Genomic DNA, 16,031 nt, shown 5'->3' with positions numbered 1-16,031 from the left:
AGATCGGCAGATCATGAGGTCAGGAGTTCAAAACTAGCCTGACCAACATGGTGAAACCCCATCTCTACTAAAAATACAAAAATTAGCCAGGCATGGTGGTGCGTGCCTGTTATCCCAGCTACTCAGGAGGCTGAGGCAGGAGAATAGCTTGAACCCGGGAGGCGGAGGTTGCAGTGAGCCAAGATCACCCCACTGCACTCTACTCCAGCCTGAGTGACAGAGCGAGACCCGTCTCAAAAAAAAAAAGCATAAGAGAAGACTTGAAGAAAGACATATCAGGATTTTTAAACCTGAGGGAAATTCACTTCTGTAAAGATGTCCATCTGCTCTGAATTAATATATCAATTCAATTACAAAATAAATAAACGTTTTAGGTGGAACTTGACAAAATAATACTAAAATTCATGTGGAAAAGTAATGTAAGAAACATCTGAGCTATTCTGAATATTCTTGATAGCAAACATTTAACAAGTGTTAACTATGGTTTGAGCCCAATCCTGTGACGTTGTAGTCTCATTTAATTCTCATGTAGCCCCAGTAGATGGGATAGTAATACCACTCCCATTTTATAGATGCAGAAACAGCAGTTTAGAGATATTGAGAAATTGCCTACTATGTGCTAGAGTCAAGATTTTGAAGCTGGCATGGTGGCTTATGCCTGTAATCCCAGCACTCAGGGAGGACAAGGCAGGCAGATCACCTGAGGTCAGAAGTTCGAGACCAGCCTGGCCAACATGGTGAAGCCCAGTCTCTACTAAAAATACAATATATTAGCTGAGCGTGGTGGCAGGCGCCTGTAATCCCAGCTACTTGGGAGGCTGAGGCAGGAGAAACGTTTGAACCTGGGAGGCGGAGGTTGTAGTGAGCCAAGATCGTATCATTACACTCCAGCCTGGGCAACAAGAGCAAAACTCCATCTAAAAAAAAAAAAAAAAAAAAAAAAATTTGAAGCAAGCATTGTAACATCAGAAACTGAGCCCTTAACTAGTGTTGCATTCTGCTTAGAAGAAATCAGGCAGTCTCACAAGATACTGAAATGTATTATAAAGCTATTGTAATAAGTTTTGTTGGAGTAAGAATAGGTGGTTAAAAGAAATAGTTAAAACATCATCAAGAATTCAGACAAATCCTTGTGAGAAAATGGTATACAACAAGGGCTGCCCTTTCAAATGAGTAAAGAAAAGATGAATGTTAACTAAATAATATTGGAACAATTGGCTATTCATTTGGAATAAATAAAACACCAAAATAAATTCCAGACAGGTCAAAGATTTAGATGCAATAGTGAAACCCTGTACATACTGAAAGAAGATAAAAGTATGATATTGTTGTTTTAAATAATCTACTAGTGGGTAAGCTCTTTCTCAAGACAGCAAAAAAGAAAAATAATAATAAATTTTCATGCCAAAAAAGTAATGACCCAAATACTAAAACGGTAAAATATTTGCAACACATATAACACAAGAGTACCCTGTTTTATACGCTTTTATAAAGCATATAAATCCATAAATCCACATCCATAGACTCAACCAACTGCAGGTGAAAATATTAGTAAAAAGAAGGCAAGGAGCGATGGCTTGTGCCTGTAATCCCAGCATTCTGGGAGGCTGAGGCGGGCGGATCACGAGGTCAGGAGTTCAAGACCAGCCTGGTCAATATGGTGAAACCCCGTCTCTACTAAAAAATACAAAAATTAGCCTGGTGTGGTGGCATGCACCTGTAGTCCCAGCTACTCAGGAGACTGAGGCAGGAGAATCGCTTGAACCCGGGAGGCGGAGGTTGCAGTGAGCCGAGATTACGCCACTGCACTGCAGCCTGGGCAACAGAGGGAGACTCTGTCTCAGAAAATAAAAAAAAATTAAAAAAATAAACAAGATGGGCCAGGCACGGTGGCTCATGCCTGTAATCCCAGCACTTTGGGAGGTCGATGTGGGCAGATCCCCTGAGGTAAGAAGTTCGGGAACAGCCTGGCCAACATGGCGAGACCCCATCTCTACTAAAAATACAAAATTAGCCAGGTGTGGCTGAAAAAAATTTTTTTTCTTTTTTTTTTTATTCTAGCCTGCAACTGCTTGAGGGCAGGCCCCTCATCTTTTCTGTGCCAATGCCTTACGTCATGTTCACCCTTATATGACCAGCAATGAGGAATTGCTGCTTCATCCCCACGCCCTCTATCACATGGCTGAATGAATGACATTGATGGGTTGATTCCCACACCTCCTTATCAGTCCACAAGCTGGCTGTGGCTTCATATGAATAAAATGAATAGCAATAAGTGAGAAAGGGCTGGGCCTTCAGGGTAGCTGAGCACATTCAGAAAGGAATGTCACCTGATGGGCTCAACCAACTTCCTGCCTGACAACTGCCTGAGTCACTTTCATGGGATCAGCCCCATCCGCACTTTGCCTTCCTTCAAGTTATGTTTCAGGTCAGGCAGGAAGTTGAAAACTCAACAGAGACCTGACTTCTGGATGCACAGGAGGGGAGGACCTTAATGTTAATATTATGCATGTCATTTAAAATGGTCTGAGTGAAATGAATTCAGTCCTGGGCGGTCTGCATGTGAGACCCTGTCGAAGGCTGAATCCACAAATGCCTCCTGCCACCCCACTGACCTTCCTAATTTCTGAAGTCCTTGATCACAGCAGGGAAACTCCATTTTGTTCAACAAACTTTGGCTATTGAAGAACACACTCCCTTAGTACATGTAGGTGGTAAGGCAGGGGGGTAGGTTGCAAATGGAATAAAATGAAGTCTTAGCCCTTGGGGATTTTACCATCTAGAAAAGTAGAACACGTGCTAGTAAGATCAACAATTTTTGAGCATCTGCTCTGTACCAGGCACTGCGTTAGGCACTTGGCATGTGTGATTTAAGGGCAATTCAAGGTCCAAAGTGCGATGAGAGCTCAGAGAGGTTTCAGAAGTTTCCTGAGGAAGTGACATTGGAACTGACACTTGAGGAATAGTATGATTTTTAACAGATTGAATTGGTGAAAGCAATGAAAGGAGCCAGGATCTTTTTTTTTTTTTTTCCTCGAGATGGAATTTTGCTCTTGTTGCCCAGGCTGGAGTGCAAGGGCATGATCTCAGGTCACTGCAACCTCCCCCTCCCTGGTTCAAGCCATTCTCCTGCCTCAGCCTCCCGAGTAGCTGGGATTACCGGCCCCCACCACCATGCCCGGCTAATTTTTGTATTTTCAGTAGAGACAGGGTTTCACCATGTTGGCCAGACTGGTCTCAAACTCTTGGCCTTAGGTGATCCACCTGCCTCGGGCTCCCAAAGAGCACTTTGGGATTACAGGCATGAGCCACCATGCCAGGCCAGGAGGAGAATCTATTCTTCAACGCCCAAGAGGCAAGGAAGGGGGGCTGCACTGCAGGAACCGGGAATATCCCTTTTGGCTCTGCATCCCTTTTTTCTAAAATGAAACACTTGCAGGAACCTCCTGCTTGATCTTACTGCCTCCTCTCTCTTTCTGGTGTATCCTAAAAGGACTCAGATCCACCTTCATGAAACCAACATCTGACCAAATCACAACTCTACCAAGAAGGAAGACAGGAAGACAGAAAAGCAGGAGGTAGTGACAGAATGAAGAGGAAAACTTTCAACAAATCTTACAGAATGATGTCCAAACTCATTATCCCAAGCCTCTAACTGGCAGTGCCAGTTGGTGCATTTTTAGCTTTATCTCCTGCCACTCCAACCCCACAGCGCCTCTGCTTCCTACATTCCAGGGATCCCTCAAACAGAGCAGGTATTTTATTTTTCGGCGCCTTTATTTCTGCTTTTCCTCCTGCCTGAAATGGCCTGCACTCCATCAAAATCAGATTAAGATTTTAAACTTCAGTTTAAGTGAACTTTCCCTAAGACATCCCTAACCACTCATTCAGAATTAAGCCTTCTCTCTCCTGTGGTCCCACAGGGCTTCCTGCCTCTATCCTAGCACTTGTCATCCGGGAATCAGAAGACCTGGGTCAAACTCCAGCTCCGCCATATAAAAGCTGAATGAATTGGGGGGCATTTCTACTGATACCTCTGAGGCTGTTCCCTTTTTTTTCTTTATTTTTTTTGAGATGGAGTCTTGCTCTCTCGCCAGGCTGGAGTGCAGTGGCACGATCTCAGCTCACTGCAACCTCCACCTCCTGAGTTCAAGTGATTCTTATGCCTCAGCCTCCCGAGTAGTTGGGATTATAGGCACGTGCCACCACACCCAGCTAGTTTTTGTATTTTTAGTAGAGACAGGGTTTCACCACGTTGGCCAGGATGATCTCAATCTCCTGACCTCGTGATCTGCCCGTCTTGGCCTCCCAAAGTGCTGGAATTACAGGTGTGAGCCACAGCGCCTGGCCTGTTTCCTCTTTTGTAAAAATGGGAGATTTAAGATTTACCTTGTAGTATACAGTAAGATAATGTATGCAAAAGTACTCTGTAAACTCTTACACATGTAACATTTTTACATTTACGTTTTAAATATGTAAACGGTTAAAAGTTTCTACTCCACTAAAATGTAAAGTCCCAGGGAACGGGAATTTTAAAATGAAAAATTTTCGTTTTAAAGTAATACTTACAGGCTGGGTGTGGTGGTTCCCACCTGTAATCCCAGCATACTGGGTGGCTGAGGCAGGCAGATCACTTGAGGACAGGAGTTTGAGACCAGCCTGGACGACACGGCAAAACCCCATCTCTACAAAAATACAAAAAATTCGCCAGGCATGGTGGCACACGCCTGTCATCCTTGCTACTCGGGAGGCTGAGGAAGGAGAATCGTTATGGGAGGTGGAGGATGCAGTGAGCCAAGATTGCACCACTGCACTCCGGCCTGGGTGACAGAGCGAGACTTTGTCTCAAAATAAGTAAACAAATAAAATTAAAAATAAACTTTTACAGAATAGGTGCAAAGGTATACAGAGAATTCCCATATATTCTTCACCCAACTTCCCCTACTGTTAACATCTTAAATAACCATAGTACATTTATCAACACTAAGAAATTTACATTTATAAATTACTATTAGCTAAACTGCAGACTTTATTCTCATTCTTACAACAGTTTTTCAACTCATGGCCCTTTTCTGTTTCAGGATCCAATGCAGAATCCCATACTGCATTTAGTTGTCATCTTCTTAGTCTCTTCAATCTGTGACAGTTCCTCAGTCTTTCCTCGTCTTTTATGACCTTGACATTTTTGAGGAGCACTGGTCATTTTGTAGAGGTAGAAAAACCCTCCATATGAATTTTTCTGATGTTTTCTCATGATTAGATTGAGGTTACAGGTTTGGGAAGCATACCACAGAGGTAATGTGCCCTTCTCCACATCAGGGGTTCCATCATAACAACATGGCTTATTACTGGTGATAAAAGAGGGTTTTTTGTTTGTTTTTACCGATTCTCTCTCTGTTGCCCAGGCTGGAGTGCAGTGGTGTGATCTTGGCTCACTGCAACCTCTGCCTCCTGGGTTCAAGTGATTTTTCTACTTCAGCCTCCCAAGTACCTGGAATTACAGGCAGGCACCATCGCGCCTGAATAATTTTTGTTTGTTTGTTTTGAGACAGAGTCTCACTCTGTAGCCCAGCCTGAAGTACTGTGGTGCAATCTCAGCTCACTGCAACCTCCACCTCCTGGGTCCTGGTTCAACCAATTCTCTTGCCTCAGCCTCCCGAGTAGCTGGATTACAGGAATGCACCACCATGCCCAGGTAATTTTTGTATTTTTAGTAGTGACGCAGTTTCACCATGTTGGCCAGGCTGGTCTTCATATCCTGACCTCAGGTGGTCGCCCACCTCGGCTTCCCAAAGTGCTAGGATTACAGGCGTGAGTCACTGCGCCCGGCCTAATTTTTGTACTTTTAGTAGACATGGAGTTTCACCATGTTGGCCAGGCTGGTCTCCAACTCCTGACCTCAAGTGATCCACCCACCTCGACCTCCCAAAGTGCTGGGATTACAGTCTTGAGCCACTGCACCTGGCCCATCTTTGCTTAAATTATAAACTTAGTTTCTCCCACAGTTAGTGCAGCCTATGCCCAGGAATGTACAAGGACATCTTGGAGGTTAGAAGCAAGATGGAGTTGGTTAAGTTAGATCTCTTTCACTGTCTCAGTCATCATTTTGCAAAGGCAATTTCACAAGTAGGGAGAAAGGACTAGTTGATGCAGGGCAGAGACAGGGCTCTGAGCTTTGAGCCTGGATGATACAGATTTGGCAATACTATTCTAAGGAGAGACCAGATAAAGAAGTTTAGGGTAGAAGGTAATTAATTTGAGTATGTTGAATTTGTCTTGCAGAAAAACCCTGTGAAGGAAATCTCTGGGAGGCTGTTGTAAATGCTGGGCAGGGGATGCGATGGGTCTAGAAATCCAGATTTGAAGCGACTTCTAGTCTATTGATAGCTGAAGCTCAAGAAGAGAATAAGATGAGCAGAGGTGGAGAAGAAAGAGAGAAGAGGACATCAGACTCTTGAGTAAATTCAGCTTAAGCTCAGGGAGGAGTAAGAAAGGGAGACAGTGAAGGAGGTAGAAAAGGAACATTAGGAAGCCGGACAAATAAGAACGGGGTAGTTGACAATACCAATGAAGAGGGAGGAGAAGAAGACTTTAATTCTTTCGGAGATGCCAGATTAGAAAAAATTAAGGAATGAGTGAGAAAAAAGTGATGGAGTGATTAAACATCTACGTTGCTTTCCTTTGAGAAGGTTAACTATGAAAAGAAGAAAAGGGTGGTGGTGGCTGCAAACCATGGGAAGGCTGAGAAAGGGTTTTACCTTGGTTCTGCCTCTAATCCCTGACGCATTTAACCTCAAGCCATTTGCCTGTAAACATAACCGGCATAATGCCCATTTTACAGGACAAGTGCTTCCCTCTTAGAACATATACTCGAGGACAGCGGCCGTCCACGCCTTATTTACGTTTATCTTCCCAACACAACAGTCATTTGGAAGATGCCGAGTGGCGTGGGAAGAACAAGCAGGAACGAGCGCCGACCCACCCGCGGCCTGACTGCTAGCGCATCGCTGTGCAGCCGCCTCACCGCGCACTCCCTCCTGAATTATTCACCACCGAGGGGACTGTGATCGCCCCCATTCCACAGAGCACACGCAGTGAGGGAGGCGCAGTCACAGGCCCAAAGCCCCCAGTCGGCGGGTCTTGGAAATGGATGAGTTTTTCACTCAAACGCTGCGAGGCAACAAGGCACGTGGATGAGGGAAGGGAGCCAGGACCAATAATTCATCTCAAAGTAAAAGACGTCCCTGGGGGGTGGGGAAAAAACAAACAAACAACGACGACAACAACAACAACAACAAAAAAAACATAAAAAAAAAACCCCAAACCGGCTCTGCGCTTCCGCGCTTGCGCTATCCTAGGTCCGCCAGGCTGCCGCCCCGCCCCTAGGCCAGAGTCTCAGTGCGCCTGCGCCGAGCCCGACTTCCGCCAGGGCTCGATTGGGTTGGTTCCAGGCTACTTCTCCCGGCCTAGGGAGGGCCTGAGCTGTGGCGAGAGAAGGGAGTCTGGTGACTGGGTGCGCGCGTGCTGATGACGAAATCGGAAGTGCCCGGAGCAGAGGCGGGACCAGAACCTAGAGGGGCTCGGGATTGCGGAAGTTTGGTGGGGAGGGTCCGAGTGCTACTGGAGAGAGTGTTGTCTGAAAACAAGTTCCGGAAGGGAGGCTGTTGCTCGCGCTCCGAGAACCACCGGCCTCCCCAGTTTGGGGGCTGTTACCCCGGGCGCGGTTCGACGTCGCTCCTGTTGGCTCTTCTCGCCCCTCGTTCCCCTTGGAAACCGCCTGGGAACTCCGCCATGTCATCTACTTCGCCCAACCTCCAGGTATCATTGCTCATCTCCCGTCCCCCTAGGAAGCTGGGACCCAGGGGAGGCGCGAGAAGCGGGTGGGGGGCGGGGAGAAGGGAGGAAGCGGCCGCGCCTGTGGTCGGGAAGGAGGAGGGCGGGTCCGGGGACCTGCCGCAGGTGGGAGAGGGGCCCGTTTTCCAGCGGAAAGGTCTTTTCTGACCCGCTCTTGGGGTCTCCCGAGCCACTGACTTTGTGATACTCCTCCCTTTTGTTGGGTCTTCACGTCCCCAAACCAGCCAAGATCTGGGCAGGTCTCTCCAATCAGGGTTAAGGGAGAAAGAACGTAATTTTTGCAAAGCCCTGTTCTAGACCAGTTGAAAATAGAGTGGTCATAGTTCGGTCTTAGTTTCTCAAGCTGACAGCGGACGCCTTCATTCTGAGCTGTCAGGTGAGTAGAAATATGGGAACAGACTAAGAATCTGAGATTACAGCCAGGCTACATACAGTCTCCGTGAAGTCATTGAATTTATGTGCAGTCTCCTGTGGCTCCCAGATTGTAGTGTGTAAGATCGAGGACTATTCTTAAACTTCTGTGTGGCTCCAGTTCCCCTTTTCTACCGCAATGAGCACAGTGTTTTGTACACAAATCATGGAATCTTAAGATTTTAGGCTTAATCGTTAGTCTTCTGTGGAATGGAATTCTTTCAGAAAAGAAATTCATGTAATGGTGTCTCCCATCCCCAGAATGGATCTAGGGCTTTAGTGGAGTTTAGAATGTAATGTGGCTTAATGTAGAGGACTCCCAGTCCAGTAAGTCAATAAGGGAAGAAAGTAGCCTAAAATACTTGTATTGAATCCCCGTCTTGGACTTCCGGTAGGTTGTTGAACAAGCATTTATTGGAGTGCCTGATAGAGGCATCAAAGGTAATGGAAGAACTCCTTAGTCCATGATTATTGATTCTGAAGAAAGACCACTCAAAGTAGACCCACTTAAACAGAGATTACAGTTTCACGCACACATACACAAAAAGAGTGGGAAAGGAGGCTTGCTTGGGACTTTTGTCTTGAAAATCGACCTAGAAGATTATAAATTTTTTTTTTTAATCTTTCACGAAATAATTGTGTAATTGCAGCAATGACTCATTTTGTAGAATAAGTCAAGTGTTGATTTTTCTGTGTCTTTTTCTTTTCTTTCTTTCTTTTTTTTTTTTTGAAACGGAGTCTTGCTCTGTCACCCAGGCTGGAGTGCAGTGGCTCGATCTCAACTCACTACAACCTGCATCTCCCGGGTTCAAGCGATTCTCCTGCCTCAGCCTCCCGAGTAGCTGGGACTACAGTTGCCCACCACAACTCCTGGCTAATTTTTGTATTTTTAGTAGAGATGAGATTTCACCACGTTGACCCAGGCTGGCCTCTTGACCTCAGGTGATCCGCACACCTCAGCCTCCCAGAGTGCTGGGATTACAGGCGTGAGCCACCACCCCCGGCCGACTGTATCTTTTTCACCAAGGTTGTGTTAAACTAAGATTCAGCAATCTTCACGTGAGGTTTTTGTAGCTTTTTGTAGTCCTATTTGGAAAGGTTCTTTTCGGTAAACTTATTTGGAAAAAGCGTTGGTCATTTGGTAAAAGTGTTTTTCCCTTGAGTATTAAAGGTGACCCTTCTGAAGTGCCCATCTTGTCATCGTTGGCTTTTTAACAATTTTTATTTCACCAACTTTTCATTTGTCAGAGACTTCGCATGCGATTTCGATACTCTACAACATAATCTTCATCATTTGCAGGTTTTTTTGGTTGTTGTTTTGAGATAGTCTTGCTCTGTTGCCCAGACTGGAGTACAGCAGCATGATCTTGGCTGACTGCAACCTCCACCTCCCAGGTTCAAGTGATTCTCGTGCCTCAGCCTCCCAAGTAGCTAGGATTACAGGCACCTACCACCACGCCCGGCTAATTTTTTTCTATATTTAGTAGAGACAGCGTTTCATCATGTTGGCCAGGCTGGTCTTGAACTCCTGACCTCAAGTGATCCACCCGCCTTAGCCTCCCAAAGTGCTGAGATTACAGGTGTGAGCCACCGTGCCCAGCCCCGGAATGCATCATATTTGTATTGGACTGTTGGCTGTTCTTCAGTGCGTCAGCCAGAGACTGACCAACATGAAAGGCATAATTGTTACTGTTAAGCAGGAGGGATCTTGAATTGTGATGTTAGTGGTAGGTTCACATGTGTGCTTTCTCATTCAACCTTTTCAGCCTTCTAACCTAGGAAATTTGGATTAATATCCATGTGATGGTTAACTTCGTGCTGAGCAAGGCAAAACTCCCTGTGGCCAGATGCTTATAATCTAATGAGGGAATGCAGATAACTAAAAATCAAGATTATGTAATAATGTAATAAAGCTACACAGTAGTCTCCACTTCTCTGTGGTTTTACTTTCCACAGTTTCAATAACCCACAATTAACCTGGGTCCAAAAATTTTAAATGAAATATTCCAGAATAAATAGTTTATAATTTTGAAACACTGTGTCACAATGCCTGTGTCATTCACTTCACTTCGTGTCATCATGTAGGCATTTTATTATTTCACATAATCACAAGAAGGTTGAGAACAGTACAATAAGATGCTGAGAGAGATAAACCACATTCACATAACTTTTATTGCAGTATATTGTACTGGGCAAGGAGGCAAAGTCTGTGTGATGGGAGGTGGTGAGGGACCAAATTAGGAGAGTATCCATTAAAATAAAGTGAAAAGGATTGATCAGAGGAGAAAAATTGAAGATGGAGAAGAGTCAAGCTTGTATCTTCATTTTTTTCTTTCTTTTTTTTTTTTTTGAGACGGAGTCTCACTCTATTGCCCAGGCAGGAGTGCAGTGGCATGATCTCGGCTTATGGTAACCTCCATCTCCTGGGTTCAAGCTGTTCTTCTGCCTCAGCGCCCCCAAGTAGCAACTGGGATTACAGGGATGCACCACCACACCCAGCTAATTTTTGTATTTTTAGTAGAGACGGGGTTTCGCTATGTTGGCCAGGTGGGTCTCCAACTGCTGAACTCAGGTGATCCCCCCACCTCGGCCTCCCAAAGTTCTGAAATTACAGGCGGTGAGCCACCGCTCCTGGCTGTATCTGCGTTTTGAAAGGGAGGAGGAATAGTCTGGGTTTTCTCCCAGATTTCGGGGTTGGGTATCTGAGTTGGTAGGGATTGGTCTGGGAATACAAAAGGAGAGATATTTGGGGCCAGGGCAAGGGAGCAAAATAATTTGGTTCTAAACCTGTTGAGTTTTAGTTGCTTGTGGAGACAATCAAATGGAAATGTTGGTGAATATTTGCATACGCATGTGTAGAACTAGGGAGAGTGAACTAGGCTGGAAATAAGGATTTGGGAATTATTAGCGTACAGGTGGCAGTAGAGGTTGTAGGCATACAGAGTCACATCCTGGAGAGTATACAGAGTAAGCCCAAACAAAGACCAAGGTAGAAATTCTGTGGATTAGCGACATTTAAGGAGAGAGAAACGGGAGCCTGGAAAAGAATTGTTAATCAAAAGTAAAACCAGGCCAGGCGCGGTAGCTCACATCTGTAATCCCAGCATTTTGGGAGGCCAAGGCAGGCGGATCGCTTGAGCTCTGGACTTCGAGACCAGTCTGGGCAACGTGGTGAAACCCCCTCTTTACAAAAATTAGCTGAGTGTAGTGGTGCATGCCTATAGTCCCAGCTACTCCAGAGGCTGAGGTGGGAGGATGGCTCGAGCCCAGGAAGTGGAGGTTAAAGTGAGCTGTGATCACACCCCTGTACTCCAGCCTGGGTGACACAGTGAGGCCCTGTCTTTAAAAAAAAAAAAAAGACTAAAACTAGAAGAAAATGATGTCATGACAGCCAAGCAAGGAGACACTGTCAGGGTATTTGTTGTGTGTGTGAAGTGCTGCGGAAGGGAGTGAGATAAGCATAAGATTTGGCTATCAGGAGGCAGAAAGCATTGCTGTGTGAGAAATAGCAGATCAGGAAACTGGGATGAATGTGGGTATTTGGGATTTTGATGTGGAGGCAAAGAGATGAGTGAGATGTAGGGAGAGGAGAACCGAGGAGCTGAGGAGAGATGGTGTGTAGTTTGTGTTCTGCAGGTGTGAGTCTGAGATAGGACAACACATTTTTCTGCTGAGGGAAAAAAGGAAGGGTTGGGGAGAACAGTTGATAGGCATGTCATTGATAGAGTAAATGTCAGCGGAGGAAGGTGGGGATCAGCTCCACAGCAGAGGAGAAAGAATTGGTCTCGACAGACAGGGCCTGGGACACCTTTTCTCCTGAGGCAGGTAATTGTAGAATTTACCCCAGTTCTCGGGGTTTTCTAAGGTGGATGTGTCTGGGTCTCCTAAGTGGAAAAGGACAATTCCACATGTTCCCAACCTTTATACTTCCATATTGATAACTGGATCCTGACTGATCCTGGGGTGATACATCATTCAGTCTTGTGTCAGCCACTGTGATAGACTCTGGGAATATAAAGAAGTGAAGACAACAGATATAACTGCTGTTCTTCTAGAGCTTACATTCTAACCGGGAGAGAGAGGCCAATAAATGAAAAGAAAAACAAAAAAACTTTGTGCATGCTCAGAAACACACACGCGCGCGCACACACACACACACGCACACACAAAGATCATCAGCCTTAGGTCACTGCAAACCACGTAGGGTGGTGAGTCCCAGCCCACACCTGATGAATATACTTCATTGTCACATATGAGAGGGAGAATCAATGAAGGAGACTGAGAAGGAGCTGCCAGAGCGGTGGGAGGAAAACCATCCAAGTGGTAGTGGGGGGCTCAGCAGAGGACAGTGTCCAAGAAGGAGGAAATAATCAACTTTCAGTATCAGAAGATTGAGAAGACAGAGCTGGTGTTTGGATCTAGCATCCTAGAGAGCCTTTATAGGAGCCGTTTTATTATGTGATAAGGGAAAGAGAATAGAGGCCACTCTGGTGAGATTTTTGACTCTAGAAGGTAGCAGAGAAACAGAACTAACACTGAACAGTGTTTTGTTATCAAATAAGACTTTTTAAAGGAGGGCTGTTTGTATGTTGATGGAAATATCTAGTGGAGAGAAATGTTAAGAATGACAGAAGTGAAGTAATTAAAAGGAAGAAGATACTGAAAAAGGAGTAGGGGAATTTTTTTTTCATTCGTTAAACAATTTTGAGACCCGTCGTATGCCAGCACCATTCTAGGCGTGGGGAGCTCAAGGTGAAGTCCTGTCCTCATGGAGCCTACCTCCCTAAAGGAGACAGCCAGTGGGTGAGTGTTCAGGTAAATATAATGACAGTAATAGGATGAGAGAGTGCAGCGGGGGCAGATAGCAGAGAGCAGAGAGCAGGGATGAGGTACAGCCTTTTCTATAGCAAATTAGGGAGGGCCTCTCTGAGGACTTACCATCTGAACTAGGACTGAAGAGGAGACATCATGCATCTATCTGGGGAAAGGAAGGAAGAACATTCTAGGTGGAGGGATCCAACTGCTCAGGCTGCCTGAATGCAGGAGGATTCTAGGGTTCAGAGGAGAACCACATGTAGCTAGGACCCAGGTTATTTCAGACCTTTTAGGTCAGCTCCAGCATCAGGATTTTATTCTTTTCAATGGGAAGCCATCGAAGATTGCCTTGTATGTTTTCAGGTAGCAAGGGTGGGAACAAACTGACCACTCACGAGGCTGGATGGTAGTTTTGACATATATGATAGCAGATAGAACTAGGGTGTTAGCAAGGGACAGGGTGGAGGATTATATTCAGAAAGAAAATGAGCTCTGGCTGAAGAGGGAAGATAATGTTTGATGGACCAGAGCAGATAGAGCCGGAAGAGGGGAAGACAGGCAGCAGACTCTGCCAGTATTATCTGTCTGAGACTCAAGAACTGAAGAACTCCAGTCAGTTGTGAATGATAAGAGCCAATACCTCCAGAGGCTGCAGGCACAAAGGAATGAACTAAATGCAAAAGTTCACCTATTGCAGGAGGAGCTGCAGCTGCTGCCGGAACAGGGCTCCTGTATGAAGGAAGTAGTCTGGGCCATGGATATGGAGAAAGTGTTAGTCAAGGTATATCCCAAGGGCAAGTTTGTCTTAGATGTGGACAGAAACAGCGACATCAATGACATGAGACCCAATTGCCAGGTGGCGCTCAGAAATGATAGCTACACACTGCACAGCATCGTACCCAACAAAGTAGACCCACTGGTGTCACCAGTGATGGTGGAGAAGGTGCCAGCCTTGATTTAAGAGATGATTGGTGGACTGGACAAGCAGATTAAAGACATCAGAGAAGTGATCGAGCCGCCTGTTAAGCATCCCAAGCTCTTTGAAGCACTGGGTATCGTACAACCCAAGGTGGTCCTGCTGTATGGACCTCTAGGCACTGGGAAGACACTGTTTGCCTGGGTCATGGCTCATCATATAGACTGTACTTTTGTTCATATCCCTGGCTCTGAATCGGTACAGAAATTCATCAGGGAAGGGCCAAGAATGGTGAGGGAGCTGTCTGTCATGGCATGAGGACCCGCCATCTATCATCAGCTCCATCAGCTCCTTGCGGCTGGAGGTGGGTTGTGGAGGGGACAGTGAAGTGCACATCGTGCTGGAGCTGCTCAACCAGCTGGACAGCTTTGAGGCCACCAAGAAGATGGAGGTTATTGTGGACCGCTGCTTCAGTCAGGGCACGTCAACAGAAAAATTGAATTCCAGCTGGACATTTTGAAGATCCATTCTCTGAAAAGGAACCTGACCCAGGGGATCAACCAGAGAAAAATTGCTGAGCTTTTGCCAGGGGCCTCAGGGGCTGAAGTGAAAGTCATCTGCAGAGAAGCCGCCATATATGCCCTGAGGGAACAGCGAGTCCATGTCACCCGGGAGGACTTTGAGATAGCAGTAGCCAGCATCTTGCAGAAGGATAGAGAGTAAAACATGTCCGTCAAGAAACTAATGGAAGTGCATGGATGTCCTTTGTATGGATTGCTCTGGTAAAGCTTTCTAGAATGAAAAAATAAAATAATTAACTCTCCAGAATTAACCATAGAGACCATAGAAGACATGGTTAATTTTATTTCAAATGAAAAATGCCAACAGACACGGTTAATTTTATTTCAGATGAAAAATGTTAGCAGAAATAAGGTTGAGATGGGGCATTCATCAGCGGAAAAAAATAGATGCATATCCTCTTAATTCATCGTCTTTGATTAAAGATTTAACATGTGCCACTCAGTACAGTGGCTACATGTGGCTATTTTAATTTTAATTACATAAATTCACTCCTCAGTCACACTAGCCACATTTCAAGTGCTCAGAAGCCATATAGAGACATTCTCACCAACAGGGAAAGGCTGGTTTAATTACTACTATGTTTGGAGCTAGATGCTTAAATAATACCCACTGCAGTGTAAGAGATTTACTTACCTTAATAAAAATCAGTGTGGTGCCACAGTGAGGCCTGACTGAATGAGAGGAACAAGTGGCTGAAGAGGTGAGTGGCACAGCATTTCAAAATCACCTGAGAAGAAAATTACAGTTAGGATAAGAAAGAACTTATTTCTAGGCCAGGCACGGTGGCTCACGCCTGTTATCCCAGCACTTTGGGAGGCTGAGGCGGGTGGATCACCTGAAGTCAGGAGTTTGAAACCAGCCTGGCCAACATGGTGAAACCCCATCTCTACCAAAAATACAAAAATTAGCCAAGTATGGTGGTGGGCACCTGTAATCCCAGCCACTGGGGAGGCTGAGGCAGGAGAATCGCATGAACCTGGGAGGCAGAGATTGCAGTGAGCCAAGATGGCGCCACTGCGCTCCAGTCTGGGCGACAAGAGCGGCAAGACTCCATCTCAAAAAAAAATAAAAAAGAAAACCAAAGAAAACAAAAACACAAAAGAAAAAGGATTTATTTCTGCTATGTAGCTTAACCACTGAGACTTTGAGATGCATTTTTTTTTTCCTTTTTTGAGACAGAGTCTTGCTCTGTCACCCAGGCTGGAGTGCGGTGGCGTGATCTCAGCTCACTGCAACCTCCGTCTCCCGGATTCAAGCGATTCTCCTGACTCAGCCTCCCAATTACAGGTGCCTGGCTATTTTTTGTGTTTTTAGAGTTGGGGTTTCATTATATTGGCCAGGCTGGTCTGAAACTCCTGACCTCAAGTGATTCGCCCTCTTTGGCCTCCCAAACTGCTGGGATTACAGGCATGAGCCACCAGACCCAGCCGTGATGCATTTTTATATGGCCAGT

At 45.6% G+C, this 16,031-nt stretch overlaps 1 protein-coding gene and 1 pseudogene across 1 annotated transcript in view; both read left to right on the top strand.

Moving 5' to 3' along the window:
* Window positions 1–7,512: 7,512 nt before the first annotated feature.
* Window positions 7,513–16,031, top strand: part of LOC100997079 (vacuolar protein sorting-associated protein 4B) — a 33,748-nt gene continuing 25,229 nt past the window's right edge. Inside the window, exon 1 of the mRNA XM_003914455.5 lies at window positions 7,513–7,818. Coding sequence (XP_003914504.2) covers window positions 7,528–7,818 — 291 coding nt within the window. The 5' untranslated portion in view covers window positions 7,513–7,527. The remainder of the gene's footprint in view (window positions 7,819–16,031) is intronic.
* On the top strand, window positions 11,548–15,446 carry LOC103879789 (annotated as a pseudogene).

The sequence above is a fragment of the Papio anubis genome, chromosome 19 (assembly GCF_008728515.1).
Source record: "Papio anubis isolate 15944 chromosome 19, Panubis1.0, whole genome shotgun sequence".
NCBI classification, from domain to species: Eukaryota; Metazoa; Chordata; class Mammalia; order Primates; family Cercopithecidae; genus Papio; species Papio anubis.
This window is presented reverse-complemented; position numbering and strand designations above follow the sequence as displayed.